Here is a 22,372-nt window from a genome sequence, read left to right as displayed (position 1 = left end):
TGTTCTAATGTCATGTAGCATAGCGAAAACAAATCTAAGTATGGGACTGAATATCAAAATTACATCTGACACCTCTGACCACAGTGTAAAACTAATTTTAAATAGAACCACTTATAATAAAGTCTAAATTAAAAAGAAAAGACATTTATTAACAACACAGTGACGTGCACATATATAATTTCTCCATATAAATGCGTGTATATATATATATATATATATATATATATATATATATATATATATATATATATATATATATATATATATATATATATATATACACACACACACACACATATACATATATACACTGCTCAAAAAAATTAGAGGAACACTTCGAAAACACATCAGATCTAAACTGGGGGAAAAATGATCTTCAATATCTTTCCTGATAATAATTGGGTGATGTATTAGGAACAAAATGATGCCTCATAATTTGATAGAAATGAAAATAATAACCCTATAGAGGGGGGAAATCAAAAACACCCCAAAAATGAAAGTGAAAAAATGATGCAGCAGACTGGTCCATTTTGCTAAAATGTCATTGTAGCAACTCAAAATGATTCTCAGCAGTTTGTGTGGCCCCCACGTGCTTGTACGCATGCCTGACAATGTCGGGGCATGCTCCTAATGAGACTACGGATGGTGTCCTGGGGGATCAGGAAAGATATTCAAGATAATTTTTCCCTCAGTTTAGATCTGATGTGTTTTTGTGTTCCTCTAATTTTTTTTAGCAGTGTATATATATATATATATACAGTATATACACACATATATATATATATATATATATATATATATATATATATATATATATATACACATACATATACATATATACATATACATATACATATATACATATATACATAAACATATATATATATATATATACATATATATATATATATATATACATATATATATATATATATATATATACTGCGATTGGCTGGCGACCAGTCCAGGGTGTACCCCGCCTGTGGCCCGAAGTCAGCTGGGATAGGCTCCAGCATGCCCCCGCGACCCTAATGAGGAAGAAGCGGTATAGAAAATGGATGGATGGATGGATGGATGGGTATATATATATATATATATATATGTATATATATATATATATATATATATATACATATATACTGTATATATACACATATACATACACACACACACACACACACATACACACACAATCCTGATCAAAATCTTAGGACCAGTTGAAAAATTGCTAGAATTTGCATTTTGCACATTTGGATCTTAATGAGGTTTTAAGTAAAGCTACAATATGCTAAAGCAAGAAGGGGGAGTGAGACAAAAAACATTTGAGACTAATAGGTCGTTTATCACCTGATAAAAAGTTTAAGACCACAAGCTAGGCCAAAATCTGCTCATGTTCATTTTCTGTCAGGCATTCACACTGTCATGCCCTCCTGATTGCTAAAGCTAAGAAGCTTTCTCTTTTTGAATTGGTCGGATTGTGGAGCTGCATAAGCAAGGCCTCTCACAGCGTCATTCTGTCAATCAATCAGTCATTCTACATTTTTTGAAACATCCTGAGCATTATGGAACAAAAAAAGTCAAGTGGTAGACCCCCCTCCAAAAAAATCCCACCTGCGCTGAGTCGGAGGATCCGATTGGCTGTCCATCAAGACACAGGGTCGTCTTTGACCCAAATTAAAGCCTTTACTGGTGCCGACGGCAGCACAATAACCATCAGACGGCATCTGCAGGAAAATGGTTGAAAAGGCAAAAAACAAATTCAAAGACCTCCTCTTCTTCAATGCCAAAACTGCCCTTTAGACTTTGCCAGGGAGCATCAAACATGGGACATTGAAAGGTGGAAAAAAATGTTATTCTCTGATGAGAAAAAATGTAACCTTGACGGTCCAGATGGCTTCCAATGTTACTGACATGACAAGGAGATCCCACCCGAGATGTTTTCTACCCGGCACAGTGGAGGAGGGTCCATCATGATATGGGATGCTTTTTCATTCAGTGGAACACTGGAGCTTCAGGTGGTGCAGGGTCGTCAAACGGCACAAGGCATCCCTCATGACTAAGGGACCTCGTCTGTGTGGTAACAGCTGAGTTTTTCAACAGGACAACGCTGCAGTTCACAATGCTCGCTTGACCAAGGACTTTTTCAGGGAGAATACTCTTTTGGACCATCCTGCATGTTCCCCTCATTTAAATCCCATAGAGAACATTTGGGGATGATTGGCAAGGGAAGTTTATAAAAATGGCCATCAGTTCCAGACAGTTGATGCCGTTCGTGAAGCCATCTTCACCACGTGGAGCAATGTTCCCACTAGCCTCCTGGAAACACTCACATCAAGCATGCCCAAAGCAATTTTTGAAGTGATTAACAAGAACGGTGGAGTTACTCATTACTAAGTCCTACTGAGATAATTTTTTGTTCTGGTTTGGAGAGTTTTTTGTTATTTTTTGAGCGATGGTCTTAAACTTTTGATCAGCTGATAAAAAGCCTATTTCAGTTTTTCAAAGTGCTTTTTGTCTCACTCCCCCTTCTTGCTTTTGCATATTGTAGCTCTACTTAAAACCTCATGAAGATCCAAATGTGCAAAATGCAAATTCTAGCAATTTTTCAAGTGGTCTTACGATTTCGATCTGGAGTATATATATATATATATTATATATGTCTATTTAAAGAAAAATTTAATAATAATAATGAACTATACCCATAAACCCCATTGGTATGAAATTCTAACAAAGGAAATGCATTATTTTAGTGTGATTGTGTCAGTCTACTCCCCCTAGTGTCCAAATCATAATGTATGATGGCAGAATGGGTGGTGGTGTCATGATTGTTGTGCGTTTTAATGGCATGATTGTACCCTGGCATTGGCCGGTAGTCCCAGAGTGATGGTGGGCAGAGTGGAAGGGTTCTGGATGGTGAAGTTTGCCAGCGTGCCATCTCTGAGCAGCAGCTTCTGTGCCTGGAAATGCCAAATATGGAGTCACTTGTCTAGAAAAAACCCCCACTGTAAACAAAATTTCACACTCATAAATTCAATAAATAGAAATCTCAGCATATGAACCGAATGAGATTTATAGCTTCAAAAGTCATGACTCTAAGAAAAAGCACACAGCAGGTGTGACACCGGTTGCTATGTTTTTAGAATTGTCTGTGATTAAATCAATTATGTATAAACAGCTGACACGCCAGTGTGCTGCTGCATTAAACATATCATTACTCAGCGTCTGGACACAATCCATTTACATGAGACTTGTGTTCTTAAAATATATGCCCTTCTTTGCAATACCTGTGATTTTCCACCACAGACAAAATAGGCTTCCTAGAGGAGGACGAAGAAAGAATTCCCTTCATAAATGCAAATTAAACAGTTGTGCAGAGCTTTAAAAATGTACATCCAGTGGAACCTAATTACTTTACTTACTGGTAATCCTTACTTTGCATATAGTCCCCATAAATGTCACTTAAAAGGAGTTTCAAATAAAGACATATGAGTAGTAAACTGTCATTTTGAAACGACAATAAAATATGTTCACTTTACACTTATTTCTTGCAGCATGTCCACCATATTTATGGAGGGATTTGATGAAGTATTTGCTTTTTTTGTGTTATTACAATAGCCCCTTTTCACCAACACTTATAGCCTTGTATTATCAGCAATTTATTTAGCTAGATGAAAGATTTCCTTGTAATCTGTGTGGTTTGTGTTTCCACCCGCCCCTCAAAAATTACTGGAAATCTGACAAGTCCAACTAGCTAAGTTCATTTGTTACGGAAATTTTGGTGTTAGTGGAAAGGGTTTTTCTACCCGGGTAATGGAGGTGGAAATGCGCAGATGGTTTTCAAAATTCGAGGTAAATGAGAAAAGTTCCTGTGGTGACAAATTGGCTTATTTATGTGTGCATTAATAAAAATGACATAAATTATGATTGCAATATATATTTTAAATGTATGAATGGCTTTCCTTCTAAACTCTGGTGAGAAGACTGTTGATTGTCATGCATGTTCACCTCATGTGAGAGGCCGCCTGCAGATGGCAGCAGCCCGTTTTCATTGGGAAGACTGTCATTAGGCGAGCTACACCCAGACACTGGAGTGCTGCTGCTACTGGGTGACGAGTCTACAGGACCAAAGAGAAAGAATTCGTACAAACTCACTGGAAATAACGACATTTCGCGACACATTAGGTGTCAGTCGATGATCTTGTTACCCATTGTATCAGGTACTCTGTGTCTGACGGTGGGTGGGGCGCTCTCTTTGCGGGTGAGCGGGCTCTTTCGGGTGTTGAGATGTTTCTTCAGTTTGTGCTTCACTTTCAGATTGGGCTCAGATGCTGACACGGTAAATAGTGAAGATTATTTATGTGCTCATATTTGACTTCAGTGATAGTGTGTCATAATAGCACAAAATTCAATGCAATAGTCTTACCTGCCCTGCGTAAAGGCGTTCCTTCTGAACCCTCTGAAGAAGGCTGTGATGCAGAGGAGGCCAGAGATTGGGAGGGAACACTCGGGTCAGGACCCAGTTTTCTGTGGACACACAAAATTAACATTTGACACATGCAGTATAATCAACTTTGTCCGCTTGGAGCCATGAGGAGCTCTGGATTTTAAATATTAGGACCCTACACAAATTACAGTCTAGTCTGATCTGATATGATTTTATGCAGATAAAAGTATAACAAAAAGTTAAATCCAATTTCTCTTTTCAAATTTCAATTGTTCACATCTGGACAATAGGAATTAACTGCCAAAAGTGCCCATCATTGTAAACATTAATGGTTTCATTTATTTGAACATGCATACAAGTTACATTGTAATACATCACACAATACAATTAGCAGTTCCACAGCAAAGCTTATTTAATCCTACCCCCCATCCGTTTTACATCAATTGCAATTAGGGCTGTCAAACTTAACGTGGGCCGCACGGTGGCCAAGTGGTTAGCATGTTGGCCACACATTCACAGTCAGGAGATCGGGAAGACCTGGTTTGAATCTCCGTAGGGCATTTCTCTGTGGAGTTTGCTTGTTCTCCCCGTGCGTGGGTTTTCTGCAGGTACCCCGGTTTCCTCCCAAAAACATGCAGGTTAGGTTAATTGGTGACTCTAAATTGTCCATCGGTATGAATGTGAGTGTGAATGGTTGTTTGTCTATATGTGCCCTGCGATTGGCTGGCGACCAGTCCAGGGTGCACCCCGCATGTCGCCCGAAGTCAGCTGGGATAAGCTCCAGCATACCCCCACGACCCAAATGAGGAGAAGCGGCATAGAAAATGGATGTATGGAAACTTAACACGTTAATTGAAATTTCATTTAACTGCACTATTTTTTGACGGGCAATTAACATGCGAATGTCCTGTTTGACCCTCAGCCGACGCTGTAGTTTGAGGAAGCAGCCATCACCATAGAGCTACAAGCGGGAGCAAATATCGAGCAGAAATGGAGAAAGAAAGGGGTATTTTGATTGGTAAATTTAGCTTCAAAGCCCTGGCAGATGGCTCTTGCAAAAAGACCAAAGTTATTCGTATCTGCTGTCGCTGTGATTGGAATTGTCACGGACTACGTCCTCGTCAACTTGACAGAGAGAAACGGGAGGGTATTGAAGCCGGTATTTTTTATTGCCATTTACACAGTGATGGCAAGGCATGGTGTCCCAACTAACGAGTGTTTTTTTTTGTTTGTTTTTAAAGAAGCGAGCAGTCTCTGGACTGATTTTATGCTTGGAACTGCGAGCTAAAATCTGGGTACCAGCTGCTAGTGAATGGCAGGCAAAGTTGAGGACAGCTATGTAGGGGCGTATGTCAATTCAGCGCTAACATTAGCTAGAATTAGCAGTGCAATCTTATCTTTATGCATTCCCACATAATATCAGCATTTGGGTGCAAATATGAGGTGAAAGAAAAAGGGTAAAAAGACTGTATAGTAGTCCATTTGTGTGAATTTCTATCAATGCAGTGTGTGAGAACAACCAAAGGTGCGTTAAAGGACAGTCAAACAAACTGGAACAAATCGCCGCTTGCATTAAGCATTCAAAAACTGGGGGATTTCTAACTCTAATTATTTTAGAACCCACCATCCACCAGTACGATCATGGACTTCACTTTTCTGAGAGGTTGTGTACCGAACAAATATGCACATTAACACTCAATAAGGTAATGAAATATTACATTTATGCATTCCCATATAGTATCAGCATTTGGAACCAAATGTGAGGAGAAAGAAAAAAGGTAAAAATCAGCAGATAGGACGTGTACGCCTGTGAAGCTACGTACATGTACGTTGCACAAGGTTTACATACGGTCACTTGTGAAGTTGTTAAATATTACACATTATTACTTATTACTTAGAACCACGGTACAGTGGCACACTTTGTGGCAGCCTTTGTGTCATCATAGTGCGTAGATCCCCGGCAGCTATGTGTGTGTCAGCTCGATCGCTGCACAAATTCCAATTCGTCCCCTCTTTTGGTGTTTATTGAATAATCCAAATCCAACAAAGATTTGATTTTAGTATAAATTGTGTTTGTTGTTGCTCACTTTAAACTGCAGCATGTGCATAGCCAGGTCCACTCAACTAGAGCGACAGGCTTAGCAAACACCGAGAATGGTAGCTTCTCTGTGTTTTTTGGCTGTTTCCTGAACTTTTTTATGCCCTTATGATGGACTGTGTTAGTAATAGCGTTAAACGATTAGTAGTAGTTCTGAAGTGTAAGAAATGTCACAAGATTAGAACATGACCACACCAAGCATCATGGGAAATGTACTTTTTAGCCATATATAAGCCGCATCATTGTATAAACCACAGGGTTCAAAGTTTGAGAAAAAAGTAGTGGCTTATTATTACACACACAATTTAAACACAAGTTTAAATATTTGTCAATCATTATACAAAAATAAAATATAAATATATCAGGGCATTTGAGCTCCTAGAAGAGTATAGAAAGGTGATGTATATTTATTTATTTATTTATTATTATTTATTTATTATTATTATTATGTCAGTAGTGAGAGCAAAATTACCCCAAATGATTTACACTGAAAAAGGACAGGTACAGTAACATTTAGTGGTAGAAATTAGCAATAAAAGTGTTATTCTTTCACCCCTTCCTGGACATTTTGGCACCGATGCCCATTGAATAAAAATATAACCGCACTGTCCGTCATGTAGGCATCTTGCATCACCTGTATGCCACTGACGTTACAGTCAAAATGTTGGAGCCTGTTCTTTCCAGTGCTGCCTGCTTCTGCTTTTTCAGGATGACCTCCTGGAGTTTCTGTTTCACCAGTGAACTGGCCACTGCACCTGCTCATCCAACACACCAAAAAGCAAGTCAGAAAACATAGTACATCGTTTTAGTTTGTTCAAAATATTTCACATTATGAGAGGTTAACAGTTAAATGTGCATTTGCTCTGTCTGTGTTTGTGCATGTGTGTGTGTATGTGTGCACAAAGAGGTGACGGAAGGTGCTGTTAGTGTTCAAGTCAATATTGACCCAATGACTTGTCCCCAAAGCTATATTTAACCCTCACTATTGCAGTGCTGCCATATTTCTGTCTCCATTCTCAACGCGAACACAAGAAAAAACAATATCGTCGATGTCATCAAGAAAAAGACGACAAAGGTCCTCATCGGCCATGAAAGGTTATCATACTGTAAGGTGTGTGCTTGTGGACCAGCTCACTTTGTTGACTCTTGTCCTTGTTTTTTAGCTGCTGCAGTTCTTGTTGCTTGTCTTGGTTTTCCTGTTCACGTCTCCTCTGTTCCATATTGAACTAAAACACATACGGAAATTACAATGCAAATAAACAACGGAGAAATACGAATTCATTAAAGAAAATTAAGATGAGTTATTTAAAATGAGTTCAAATAAATGAGAAAAATTATTTTCAAGATAATTATTTGTCCCTCCTTACCCGGTTGTGCTGCTGCAGCTGCTGTTGGGAGAAGGAGGTGCGGGCCTGCGGGGAGAACGGGCTGAGAAGTAGTGGGGGATGCAGCGGGGTGAGGAGTGCTGTGTCGGAGCCGGGGCGCATCCCCCGCTCTCCCACCCTGAGGTCCATGGAGAAACGAGGCCACGCGTGGCACACAGGAATCTGAAACGTTTAAAGAGCTGCATCAATCCACTGCACACTTAATTTTACAGCATAGCATTGCATCACATAGCACAGTTTATATTATCTCTCCGTTTCCCCTCTCTCTCCATTTCACATCAATTGCAAATACATTTGTTTGTTCACTTCCTGTATTCAACATGTACCGTATACCAATTTGGAATAACATAAGAAAATGATAAGTCAGTATAACAATATGTTACAATAGAAGATTTGTAATGTATAGATAAATTATATAACATTCATTATAAATAGTATTAAATATATAATAATAATAAGCGATGAAAAGTTAATAGTTGACAGAAACATAGTTTCATGATGAGTGAGTATAGAAAATGTTACACTTCAAGTAGTCCTAAGAAATTAGAAATAAGTAGTAAGTGTAAGCATGTGACAATAAATAAATCAACTAAATAATAAATAGTAAGTCAACTCATTCCCCTGTGCAACACATGCGCATCATTTGTCATTAAAGTTAAGACTGGGTGTTAAAACGTCACCTAAGATTCAAGAGTTTTATTGTCATATGCACAGTAAAACAGGTAGTTACACTATGCAATGAAATTCTTGTTCTGTTCATTCTCCCAAAAAAAGAAAGGAAGAAAACATAAGAAAATGAATAAGAACAAAAGAAACATTAATACCAAAAAATTAAGCAACAACAACAGAAGAGACATTAATACCAATAAATAAATAAATAAATAAAGTGTTACGAGTATGTGCGTGTGTTGAGTACGGCGTGTGTGAGTGCTTCGTTGAGAAGCCTGATCTGCCAGCCTTGTGGTCCTGGACTTCAAACTCCTGTAGCATCTGCCTGACGGTAGGAGTGTGAACAGGTAGTAAAGGTTTTATGATGGTGACAGTTTGGGAACAGATGATTGCTATTTACTTTCTATGTGACAACTCTCAAAATACTGTTTGAACTTACAGGTTCCACTGTAATGTAAAGTGTCTGACTTTAAAGTGGTGTGTAGTGTCGCAATGGTACACTTTGGTACAAACTTGAGTGCCCACCTGGTGGTATCCTTACTAAAAACCTTTGTGGAGGTTTTTCCTTTGGCTCAAATTCTATCCACGTTGGTACATTGGTATTGAAAGAGATAGTGAAGGAATGGTGTGTGTGCATGGAATCATTGTTATCAACAGGTATGGAAAACAGGCAAGGATAAAAATAAATAAATAAATACAAAAAAATCACATTTCTCCTGTTTTGTTCCAATTTAGTCAGGCATACTTACAGACACAATATTTTCAACAGTGGGAATACATTCTCCAAAGTCCCTCAATGTACCTTGACACCAAGAACATGCATAATGAATCTTATTGTGTCTGGGTTGCTACGGTAATTGCGACGAGGCGCTTACAGCATATCAATATAAACATGCACAGACAATTCAAACCACAAGTATTTAAATGGGCAAATGTTGAAACAAAACAAAGCAACAAAAAACAGTCCCATCATATGTCATGATTAATTTCATAACACAAAAGACTAACCAGACAAACTTGACACTGTTTGAAAGCTTCTGTCGTGGAGGATCTTCAACATCAGGAAAGGCATTAGCCATGTTTCAATGAGCTAGCCTGCATGGAGCTTCTCTCAGCAACATGGTATGAATGTGGGAGGTGAAGCTCAGTGGCACTGTGCTTGACAATGCAACCTAAGCCAGAGTAGTTGATTTCAGATACATTGAGCTTTCAGCACAGAGCGCTGTCAGAAGTTGATAAAATAAATACAAAACTTGAGTTCTGTTCGATACTGGGGTCACGGTTTGGTGGCTTGAGGCGTTGTGAGTGATCCTGAGACTGGCTGGCGAGGCGTTGTGTTACTCCACTAAATAACTGTTCTTTGTGTTAGATGCTACAATAATATCGCTGTACCTTGGTTAATATACAGGTCAGTTATGTACATGGAACATTTGGCGTTGACATTATTTTTATTTATTTATTTATTTAGGGCTTTAGCGTCAAAATAGGTGTGTTCCATGATGTCCATTGTTAGCTCCCTCATGCTTAGAAGGCACAGAAAAGGGAACTAAATATGTTTTCATGTTTAACATAAGGAATGTGGATGATGGGCAAAATTTTAAAAAATGAAGTTTTCCTTTCCTAAGACAGGTTTGAAAGACTTCTTAGCTCTCTGGCTGTGTGTAGACATACTCAGGCAGTATTTCCATGTTTTTTGCATGCTGTTGGGCATATTTGCATTACAGGCTTGAGTCAATGGGAAAGATTGCCTCATCTGGCACTCAAAGCAGGATCCAGGAAGAGAACAGCTTGGGAAAAATGCTGGGGGTAGCGGACGGGCAGGCACACGCACGCACACACACACACACACACACACACACACACACACACACACACACACACACACAGACAGACAAACACATGCATTCCTTGTCATAATTTGGGTGACATCATTGCCACGCTGCTACGGTTGGTAGTCAATTTTCAAACCTACAGTGTGAGAAGTAGAATCTCATATTACTCATTGGGGTTAATATGACATAGCCTATATTAAGTGGAGCTAATGCAGACTGGCTGGAATGACAAATCTAATGGCAAACACACACACACACACACACACACACACACACGCTTCATGGTAATGGCAATGATAATGAGTAACAACGGCTTTATTCTTGAAAAGGAGGAGATCATGCTTTAACAAGAAAACAAAGGCTGCTTCATGCACAAACCAGTATCTTTCCCTGACTCCTACGGGTTATAAATAGCCAAACAGTCTAGTCTAACATTTACCTACAGTTATCCTTTGGTTTCTACAAGCAAAAAAATGCCACCTACTGTACATCCACACACACATCCACACACACACACAAAAACCCAATATGACTGGGAGGGTTTATTGACAATGACTATTTACTTCAAAATAACTTTATATATACAGTACACACAGAACAAATGCTATCTTATGGCTCTTTTGGTCACAGAGCAGGTTTCCGGAACCCGACAAATTCCCACATGAGCAATCAATTTTTTCAACGGAAGCAAAGCAAAGGAGTGATTCTCCTGAAAGGGGTACCAGCGAGGGTGCCGTCACTTCGAGGGGCATGACACACAGACTACAGTGATTTGAAGCTATATCCATACAAAACTACATTCCTGATCAAAATCTTAAGACCAGTTGAAAAATTGCTAGAATTTGCATTTTGCACATTTGGATCTTAATGAGGTTTCAAGTAGAGCTACAATATGCAAAAACAAGAAAGGGGAGTGAGACAAAAAGCATTTTGAAAAAGTAACACCCATGCACCCATTTCACCCCATGTAACAGGTGACGTGTGTTTTACTCTTGTGCTAAATAACAATGCTTCCTCAACAATGCTGAGTTTGAAGCAGGTTCTATCCACTAACTCTGTGTTACACAAAATTACGTCGCCAGTATGTCGCGTCCTGGTCAGCCCAAAACCACCGAAAATGGTAAGCTGTGAAAAAAACTTCACAGAAAAAGCCTCACCATCATAAATAGAGCATCATTATCAATATCATTTTCCATTACTGTTTATGTGTATGCACAGAAAAACTGAAAAAGTGAGGCATTTGTTAGTCACCCTGAAAATTTGAGACGCACGTTTAAAAATGTCAAGGTTTTTCCAAAACCTTTGACTTAAAACTCATTTATTTACCCATACAAAGTGCAAATCAAGTTTTTACTGAAAAAAAATTATAAATTTGTGGCTTTTACGTGAATAAAAGTAAACAGTAAACAGTGCCCTGCTGCCAGGAAATATACAAAAATGTGATATTTTCTTCATAAACTTGTTAAGTCACACTTTTGGTACCTCATTCAGGATAATGACCCATGTGTCCCAGAGAAGTGATCGATAATTTTAGTCATGCTGTTTTTAGGGTTTTCCCTAGGATTTTATGAAGCTGTGGTAGTGGGCTGCATGGGACAGCTGCCGCTGTGTCGTGCCGCTACCACTTCTGCAATTTTTTTAAATTATGACAAATAATTATTTAATGACTTAATTATTTAGTTAACTTATTTATTAAACGTTTTTCAATAACCAGCATAACATGAATCAAGAACTTTGCAAAACTGACTGAAGATTGCTTGTATAGTTACTACTCCATATCTCCACACAATAAGTCAGATATGGTAATACCAGAGAGCAGTAAAGAGTGTGCAGTGATTTTTGATCAAAATCAACTTTTGCTTTATTCAATATTGAAGTATTTCTCACCACCTTATGTTGTATATTTTGGATGTGAGATTTCCAGCTAATTTTTTCATTTATTATGATCCCCAGAAATTTATTTTCATTCACCCTTTCAATGTCCACTCCATCTATTAGTATTTGTTGTACGTGTCCTTTCTGCTATTACTAAATAACATTATTTTAATTTTACTTAAGTTCAAGGATAATCACTTTTTTATATGGCCATTTCATCCCTGAGTTTTTTAATTAGCTCTTATGTGCTTCCCAGAATAAAAGGCAGTAGTATCATCTGCAAATAATACCAACTTTAAGTCTTTGGTCACTTTACATATGTCATAGATATACAAGTTGAACAGTTTTGGTCCCAGTATTGACCCCTGGGGTACTCCACAAGTAATATTTAAACTTGCAGATGTGTATTCCCCTATCTTTCATAATATTTTTCTTCCTGTTAGCTAGGTAGCTTTTTAACCCAATTCATAACTAATCCTCTGATTCTGTACTTTTGTAATTTTGTAGTTAGGATGGCGTGATTAATTGTATCAAAGGCTTTGTGAGATCCATAAATACTGCAGCTGCACACTTTCTGTGGTCTATAGCATTGGTAATTTCCTCCGTAAATTCAATCAGTGCCACTGAGGTTCAAATGTTAGCTCTGTATCCGTGTTTACTATCTGCGAGTAATTCGTTCTTATTAATAAATTTTATACTTTCGATACTTTCAGAAAATTGGGGTATTTAGGAAAGTGGTCGGTAATTTGTAAATGTTCGTCACCATTTAAAAAAACGGTAGTAGCTAATCTTTGTGAACTTGCTATTATTAGCTGAAAAACATATAATGTGCGTGTGTGTATTACATAGAGTGTAGTTTACATGCTCAAAGCACGAAGAGGTGTGATTTAATGCTCGCAGCACGTTCGAAAGTTAGTGCACTCTTGACAGCTGCCTATCTCTGACATACAGTAACTTTAAGTAAGTTACATTGAAGTACATCCCAAGTTTACGCCTGCACAATTGAAAATGTCAGAAAAGGAGTCGGAAGAAGCATGGATTACCCCTTCTATCCCTTTCAGGTTACCATTTTCTTAACCAAAATCTGAGGTCAAACAGCATGATATTTGAAGTTGAGTCACATTACATTTTGTTTGCATTATATACAGCAGCTTCCATACTGGAGTCAATACTGGGACTAAACCTGTTCAGCCTATATATAAATGACATCTGTAAAGTCACGGAGATGGCTGCGAACCTCGCATCTTTATCCGCTGTGGAACACATATGTAAACAAGATGGATGCAACGCTTGCGGCTGATGATCTTCATCACGTACAGTACATAACAACGGACAGCTGATAGCGCGCGTTAATACAACGTCAGAGAAAGTAAAGCCGAGCAATTTGTGAGGTCAGGTTTTTTTAAGGAGGCCTTTTTGTCATGGAAATGTATTACTCTTTCAAACGCATATTGCTTTGAGAAGCCAAACTCTTTACTTAAGTAGCCCCAGCAACTAACTGGAACTACATTTCTCATCACAGAAATCCGACCAGAACTGGGCTTACTGGACCAAGTGTGGGTAAGTCACCGGTGATGGACTACACTGCTGATGGGATGTCATACTTTATGTCAAAAAATCCAAACTATGATTTTAATAAAATATTTGAATCAAGACTTTTAGACTTTAAATGTGTTTTTATGAGCAATGAGGAGTTGTGTTCAAAGACACCACGTCGTTTAAGTTTGAATTCACGTTTTGAGTGAATTTTGTGGGATTTCCAAGCATACTTAAATGCATCAAATTGTACGTCCACATTAAGAGTTACAAAGTGAGTGATAAGAATAACCACTTATTGGTTTTCTTTGCATTTCTGTTTATTTATACCACACATACACACATAATAAAGACGTTGTGATGTTCGGAGTGTCCGTGAATGCATCTTGCGGTCTGTTTAGTGACAATGAAGGAAGTGTTGTTGCAATGATGAATGGATTAGAGATGTGTTTGTATGGAGGTACATATATGGTGTTGGAATTGCACTGCTGTTGATGTGCTCAGGTCACAATAAAGTTATAAAAGAGTGTCAGACTCTATGTGACTCTGTGGGGAGCTACACTGTGCCGTCGTCTGTCGTCATAACAGAGAGCCGTGGTTTGCCATGATGCGCATGTTTTACTTACACTAAAAACTGTAAAGTAATTAATGAAATTAATGAGTTACCGGCATTAACACGCTAGTTTTGACAGCCCTAGTAACACATTTGCGTCACACAACCCATCCATCCATCCACCCATCCATCCATCTTCTTCCGCTTATCCGAGGTCGGGTCGCGGGGGCAGCAGTCTAAGCAGGGAAGCCCATCCTCCCCACCATCGGAGCCAAATCACCACCAGGTGGTCATCGGTTGACAGCTACGCCCCTCTCTTCACCCGAGTGTCCAAAACATGTGACCACAAGTCCGATGACACGACCACAAAGTCAATCATCGAACTGCAGCCCAAGGTGTCCTGGCGCCAGGTGCACATATGAACACCCTTATGCTTGAACATGGTGCTCATGATGGATAATCTGTGACGAGCACAGAAGTCCAATAACAAAGTTAAGTTACACCGCTCAGGTTCAAATCAGGGGGGCCGTTCCTCCTAATCACACCTCTTCAGGTCACACTGTCGCTGCCAATGTGAGCATTGAAGTCCCCCAGCAAAAGACAAAAGCAAAAATCTTTTTCAAGACAAAACTGAAGACAAAATGAAGCTTTTTTTTTTTTTTAAATATTCAATACCTAAAGGGTTTTGCTTCTCTAAACAATATGCTTTCAAAAGAGTAATACATTTGCAATGACGAGATTCCTTTGAGCACAACGCCAAAGGGATGCCTTTATGAACCGGAGTACACTGATGCCAAACTTTGTCGGATCGAGTTAGAACAAGCAGAGAGAGAGAGGAGGGAAAGTGAAGTGGTCAAAGCTGAAGCTGGACCCCCAGCTGTAGCTGTGAGTAGACTATACCTACATTCACTTTTTTCCATGTTATTTTGACTGATTTCAAGGCTTCACTGGTAATATGACATTTGGTGATTTGCTGCACACAACGTTACTATCTGATTCTTGATAGCCTGTTTCGAGTGTAATACCGTTTCTAATCTGGGCAGTAATCTAAGGCAGTCTCTAATTAGCTCGTAGCTAGTCCTTACCTGGGGTGGTAGAACAGCACAACTTTTCAAAACATGTTTCTTGCTCTGTCCTGGGTGTGTAGGAATGTAATCGGCATCGCTGAAGTGTGCACTACATACACAAAGCTGTTTCATCCTTGCCACTTTGGTTCCCACTTTATAGCCAATGGCAAGAAGCCAAAGTTTCCTAGTAGCAATGCCGGTGACAGGAAAGCGATGGAATATATAGGACACAGACACATTCTTGTTGTTACAGCCCAGATAATACTAAGTCTGCACCATTTTTCTGATATTTTCTTATGTGACAACATATTTACCACTGTGGCTCTCGCTTTAGCTCTCTCATGTCACAGCATTCGACATTCGCGCATGTAAACACTGTGAAACGGGTGATTGAAAAGTGCAGTTGACAGGTGGCAGCTCACAGTGATGCAAAGGGAGAGAAAATAGCACCGAGCAATTGTGAGGTCTGGCTTTTTTGTGGAAAATGGTTGTGTGGCTCCTTCCTGAGCCACCAGCTGATCGTGGTGAAGGAGTTTGCGTGTCCCAATGATCCTAGGAGCTAAGTTGTCGGGGGCTTTTAGGGCCCTGGTAGGGTCACCCATGACAAACAGGTCCTAGGGGAGGGACCAGACAAAGACTCAATAGGCTCAATAGACGCCAATGAAGAGACACAACTTTGGACTAAGATTTCCCTCGCCTGGATGTGGGTCACTGGGGCCTCCCTCTGGAGCCATGCCTGGAGGGCGGGCATGATGGCGAGTGTCTGGTGGCCGGGCTTGCACCCATGGGGTCCGTCCGGTCACAGCCCGAAGAGGTAACATGGGTCCCCCCTCCCATGAGCTCACCACTCGTAGGAGGGGCCAAAGGGGTTGGGTGCAGAGTGAGCTGGGTGGCGGTCAAAGGCGGGAGCCTTGGCGGCCCGATCCTCGGTTGCAGAAGCTATCTCTTGTCACGTGTAATGTCACCTCTCTGGTGGGGAAGGAGTCTGAGCTGGTGCATGAGGTGGAGAAGTTCCGGCTAGATATACAAGTAGTCGGACTCACCTCAACGCACAGCAAGGGCTCTGGAACCAGTCCTCTTACAAGGGGTTGGTCTTTATTCCACTCTGGCGTTGCCAGTAATGACAGGCGACGGGCAGGGGTGGCAATTGTTGCCACCCCTGTAGCTTGGCTATATTGTAAATCACCTCACTACCTCAGTATTGCTGCGCTTTATTTTGATAAGCATTCACCGGAATCACCTGTCTGTCTGGCTGGCATTTGCTCATGTGACCAGATATGTGAGACGTTTTGTGTTGACTTTCACTTTGTGTCTTATTATCGGGAGAATGAACAGTAGTCATTTAGTCCGTAAAATGTTTAGTCAATTGACGACAGCTTGTCACATGCTAAGCCTATCTATGCCAGCGTGTGTGATCGCTCACGTTTCAATCTCATTCCACTTTCTGGCATCTTTGCTTAAATGCCTGGCTGGCGGCATCTAGCTAGCTCTGCCCTACAAGTGGCTATTATGTTCATGGGATACATCAATCATCGATCATCATCACAACGTACTTTTTTTAAAAGTGTCACTTCACAATCTTGCTGTCTTGTTATCATGATAATACTTATGGCTTGTCTTCAAAACCTAGTTGCGTGTTGAAGTTGTGCAACAGAAACACGTAGTGTGTACAGCTTTAACAGTGACACATTCACAGGGGTCTCCAACAGGTAGCTCGTAAACTAGCATTAGCTCACCATCTGATGTTGAGTAGTTCACCAAAGTATATTTGCTTCACCTCTTAGTATTTTTATAAGTGTTCTATTCAAACATGACACCTGTATTTAAGGACAAATGAGCACACTGAGTGGAGATGTGCTTTGTAAATAAAATGCCATTTAAATGTTAGCAGTTCTCCAAGCAACTAACCATTAAATTACCGTAATAGTTTTCCAATGTTCTGAGTTCATGTTCCGCTAGTTGTTGAAAAAAGTTAAATAAATAAGTTAATACATACATAAGTCATAAAGAAATTGTTATTTGTCATAAAAAAAATTGCAGCGCACCACCACAGCTTAAAAAAAATCTTATCTTATTTAATCCTAACCCCCATCCGTTTCACATCAATTGCAATGCATGTATTCAATTCTGATATTCCAAATGTAGTCTTTGCCAGTCAATACAAAGGAAAATGATGAGGTAATGCAACAGTTATATGTGTGTATTGTACTTTATTAATCCCACAGCAGGGAAATTCACTTGTTACAGCAGCAAGCAAGCTACGCAAGTAAAGAATACATAGTGACATGATATTATTTGAAATACTGTACACTACTTTTTAAAATTTACGAGACGCATTAGGTGAATTTGCACATAGTATCGGATCAGTATTGCCGATACCAGCCTGAATTTTACTAAGTATCGGCTCGGGAATTAAATCAATGGTATCGCACATCACTCGAGCACACACTGCAGCAATCTTTACTTTCGTAAACACACAAAAATGCAAGTGATGTTGTGCTTTTGTGCATGCACGTCACTTTCCAGACGCTTTGCGTTCACATTAACAAGTCACATTTCTTTGGTAATGGAAACGGCCGCATAAAAAAAATCGGAACAAAAAACAAACAAACAAAAAATCTGAATTGGGCATCATACCCTGCAGTGTGAATATAGCCATTGTACTGGGCCCTCAAGTGGAGAAAGTCTCTTTTACCACTTGGCAGTCATGACAGGACACACAATGTCCTTCAGCTTGTCAAATAGCTGATAATAACACAGCTCCCACGTGGGCAACAGTACTTAAAAAAACAAAAGAACAACAGCAGCATATATAATGATTCCATCAGTGACCCTCTGCAAACCACATTAATTTCCTCCACACACTAATTTTCTCTGCCAGTCTTTGTGAGAAAAAGTGTTTTTACATCTCCTTAAGAATGATATTCTATTACAGTTCATTACATCTGTGCATCATGCTCGGAGGCGGAAAATATTTGGATTGTGCCGCAGCAAATCTGCGTTGATTACACTTAAATAGTATAGTTATCCTGTCAATGGAACAGTCATGTGTCAGCATCATGAAAGCCTTCAATTATTTGGGGGGGAACAAATAAACAAAAAAATTGCCGCAAAAAGATTCCATGGAAGGAAACAGCTCAGTTACAAAGATGAGCTGTTGTGATCACACACAAAACAACTCTTAATCTTTTTAAAGAGACACACACATCGCTTGTAGCGTCCAACATTTCAAATAGCCATTTGCAGATTTTTTTGTCTTTTTTTTGTCAAAGCAACAATCAGTTATGGATTTATTGGATTTTAGATGGCAAAATATCAATTATATACTAATTATAAATACAATTTTTAATATTACATTTTTTTAAAGAAATTGTATTCCAACAATTTTGATTAACTGCCTTATATTAACAGCAGTCTCACTACTGCAATATTTATGTGTTGTTGTTTGAATTCAAAATAGTCCTGCAACAAACGTCTTTCTCCCTAATTTCTTTGCAGCATGCAAACATTGTTGTATTACGGTTTTGCATAAATACAAAGGATACATACTAATGTCGTCAAAATTCTGTCCACTGGGGTTTTAGGAGTCATGTTTGCGGTAATAAACAATCTTTTGTCAAGAAATGAAAAAGGATTGGATGTTACATGAAATGTTGAGGTCAACATCAGCATACATTATGATTAATTCTGCATATTTTTGAGCATGTTTTTTCATCCTCTCAATAATCCTTTCACATGTGGTGAGCCACATTGTGTAATCGCTAACAAAAAAAAAAAAAAAAAAGTTAATTATAGTGAAGATTCATGCGCTGGGCGTAATGCACTCATTCATGATGTACTACAGTGCCGAACAATGACAATCAACTGTCTAATTGTATTCACGGTTTAAATGACGTGAGTTTCGTTCCTCTTGTGTCTTTCTAAGGCGTGTCGAGTAGACTAAATGATCACTTCATACGGCTGTCATTAAAATACCTGGAAATTCAAATTAAAGTACATACAATTTTTTTTATTTTATTTTCTATTGTCTTTATTCTTTATTTATATTGTCTTTATCATTTTGAATTATTAAATAATAAAAATCATAATATACACAGCAGCATTATTGCTTATTATTATTATTATTTGCTTCTTGATTTTTTTTTTTTTTACAGCATCCTTTCATACAGGAAATGGTGTAAAAAAATGTAACTGACAAATGTCAGAAAGTGAACTATTGTAAGTGTTAACAAGTAAAAGTTATGGTGTGAATTAATTACCAGTAATAGTGGAAGGAGTAGGATTAAATATAAGCGCTGCTTCTTCCTACTCCTTTTCAGACATGTTGAACTGTGCAAATGGAACCATGTGAGGTTCTTTCGTGTAACTTATTACGCATGTCTGAAACAAGTAAATGTACCATACCAGAACCATATCATACTTTTTATTTTTTTCTATGAATGATACAGTAATATGGAAGTGGCAGTGCGTGAGGTATTGTTGGAACTGCGCAGTTACTGTAGTGTTTAACGCGCACAACTAATCTTGCAATCCAACCTAACTCGGTGTCCCCAGCATCAGGGTCAATTGCCGTGTTAATACTCCAACTTAGTAGCAGAAATGAAAGGCAGTCAAAAGTGTTTGCACCCTTCCTGATTTCTTTTTTTTTTGCATGTTTTGCTCATCAAACAATATGTCAATATGACAACACAACTGAACAACACAAAGTGCAGTTTTTAAATAGAAGGTTTTATTATTAAGAGAGAAAAAAATCCAAACCTACTGTACATGGCCCTGTGTTAGTTAAGTGATTGGAACCTAAACCTAATAACTGGATGAGCCACCCTTACCAGCAACAACTGTTATCAAACGTTTGTGATAACTTGCAGAGAGTCTCTTGCAGCGCTGTTAAGGAATTTTGACCCACTCATCTTTGCAGAATTGTTTTTTCAGCCACATGCATGAACTGCCTTTTTAAGGTCATGCCAAAGCATCTCAATAGGATTCAGGTCAGGAGCTTGACTACGCCACTCCAAAGTCTTCATTTAGTTTTTCTTCAGCCATTCAGAGATGGACTTGCTGGTGTGTTTTGATCATTGTCCTGCTGCAGAACCCCAGTTGGCTTCAGCTTCAAGTCACAAAAAGATGGCCGGACATTCTCCTTTAGGATTTTTTGGTAGACAGCAGAATTCAGGTTCCATTTATCACAGCAAGTCTTCCAGGTCATGAAGAAGCAGAACAGCCCAAGACCATCACACTACCACCACCATATTTTACTGTTGGTATGATATGCTTTTTCTGAAATGTGGAGCTACTTTTACGCCAGATGTAATGGGACACACACCTTACAAAAAGTTAAACTTTTGTCTCGTCAGAATATTTTCCCCAAAGGTCTTAGGGATCATTGAGATGTTTTCTGGCAAAATTGAGACAAGATTTAATATTGTTTTTGTTCAGCAGTGGTTTTGGTCTTGGAACTCTGCCATGCAGGCCGTTTTTGCCCAGTGTTTTTCTTATGGTGGAGTCATGAACACTGACCTTAACTGAGGCAAGTGAGGCCTGCAATTCTTTGGATGTTGTTGTGGGGTCTTTTGTTACCTCTTGGTGAGTCGTCGCTGCGCTATTTGGGAAATTTTGGTTGGCTGGCCACTCATAGGAAGGTTCACCAATGTTAGATTTTTTACCATTTGTGGATAATGGCTCTCACTGTGGTTCGTTGGAGTCACAAAGCTTTAGAAATGGCTTTGTAACCTTTTCCAGACTAATACAGGTAGATCTCAACTAATCTCAATGAAGTTATGTTTTAACAGGGGAGGCAATCATTTTTCCACACAGGGCTATGTAGGTTTGGATTTTTATTCTCCCTTAAAAATAAAAAGTTTCATTTAAAAACAGAATTTTGTATTCAGCTGTGTTGTCATTGACTAATATTTACATTTGTTTGACGATCTGAAACATTTAAGTGTGACAAACATGCAGAAAAATAAGAAATCAGGAAGGAGGCACACACTTTTTCACACCAATGTATTTAGCAAGTAGGATTGTACATTAAAAGTGAAAGTGTTTCTTGCATCATGCATTTATTCTGTAATTAAATACAAGCGGTCAACAAAGGCGAAGTATCCATCGCGCAGGTGAACAGAAGTGGAGCTCCACCTCCATACCGCAATTGACTGCAGAAAGCTGCACAAATCCACAATGAAACTCAGCCCTGACCAGCGACAGAGCCAAGAAGGCAGAGTTTGGACACACTCCTCCATCACCCGCCAGGCAGCACCTCACCTTCCTGGCGAAAGACGCATGGGTGCTTTGATTTAATTGGCTGATTGCAGAAATAAAATAAATAGAGCAAAAAGGCATAACATAACAAGAAAAAGACAAAATGTTGATACTAATAATGAGTAAAAATACAAAGATTGTTTTTTAAATATATGTATAATTTTTTTTAATTAGAATTTTTTTAAATTACAAATATCAAAGGACAGCTGGGCAGCCCTTACGTAAATACTGTAGACAAAGACAAGCAGAAAAGACAAAACCAGTGAGCTGGCATTGTTCAACTACAAACTGGAACTATTAATGCTGACAGCTAGGGTTGGGTAATAATTTTTATATACCGATACAAATTCTCCCAGTGATAAGAAAATGACTTATTCCGGGATAAATCACCATGTCAAATGGAAAAAAATCTGAGTTGATGACGTGTTTTTCCTGCGACTGCGCACCGTGGCGCACTGTATTGGTGCATTGGCGCTTCACGTCTACCACCAGTATGGTCCAGCGGTGGCGGACAAAGCAGAGCAAACAACAAAATAACCAAAAGAGAGAAAACAAGCATGGCTGAAGACGGAGGAGAAGTGGAGTCTATAGACAAATACATTTTTCTAAACGCGGAGGTACCTCGGTAATATGGAAGTGGTTTGGTTTTGATAGA

The 22,372-nt window shown here is 39.0% G+C and overlaps 1 protein-coding gene across 2 annotated transcripts in view; it reads right to left on the bottom strand.

The window, feature by feature from the left end:
* hdac7a (histone deacetylase 7a) overlaps window positions 1-22,372 on the bottom strand; it is an 83,391-nt gene that overhangs the window by 21,502 nt on the left and 39,517 nt on the right. For both annotated transcript variants that reach the window (XM_054784714.1, XM_054784706.1), the window contains exons 3-9: window positions 7,910-8,089; window positions 7,678-7,768; window positions 7,177-7,297; window positions 4,424-4,524; window positions 4,206-4,328; window positions 4,006-4,115; window positions 2,856-2,957 (exon numbers count right to left, since the gene is read on the bottom strand). In XM_054784714.1, coding sequence (XP_054640689.1) covers window positions 2,856-2,957; window positions 4,006-4,115; window positions 4,206-4,328; window positions 4,424-4,524; window positions 7,177-7,297; window positions 7,678-7,768; window positions 7,910-8,056 — 795 coding nt within the window. In that variant the 5' untranslated portion in view covers window positions 8,057-8,089. The remainder of the gene's footprint in view (window positions 1-2,855; window positions 2,958-4,005; window positions 4,116-4,205; window positions 4,329-4,423; window positions 4,525-7,176; window positions 7,298-7,677; window positions 7,769-7,909; window positions 8,090-22,372) is intronic.

Source organism: Dunckerocampus dactyliophorus, chromosome 1 (assembly GCF_027744805.1).
Source record: "Dunckerocampus dactyliophorus isolate RoL2022-P2 chromosome 1, RoL_Ddac_1.1, whole genome shotgun sequence".
Lineage (NCBI taxonomy): Eukaryota > Metazoa > Chordata > Actinopteri > Syngnathiformes > Syngnathidae > Dunckerocampus > Dunckerocampus dactyliophorus.
This window is presented reverse-complemented; position numbering and strand designations above follow the sequence as displayed.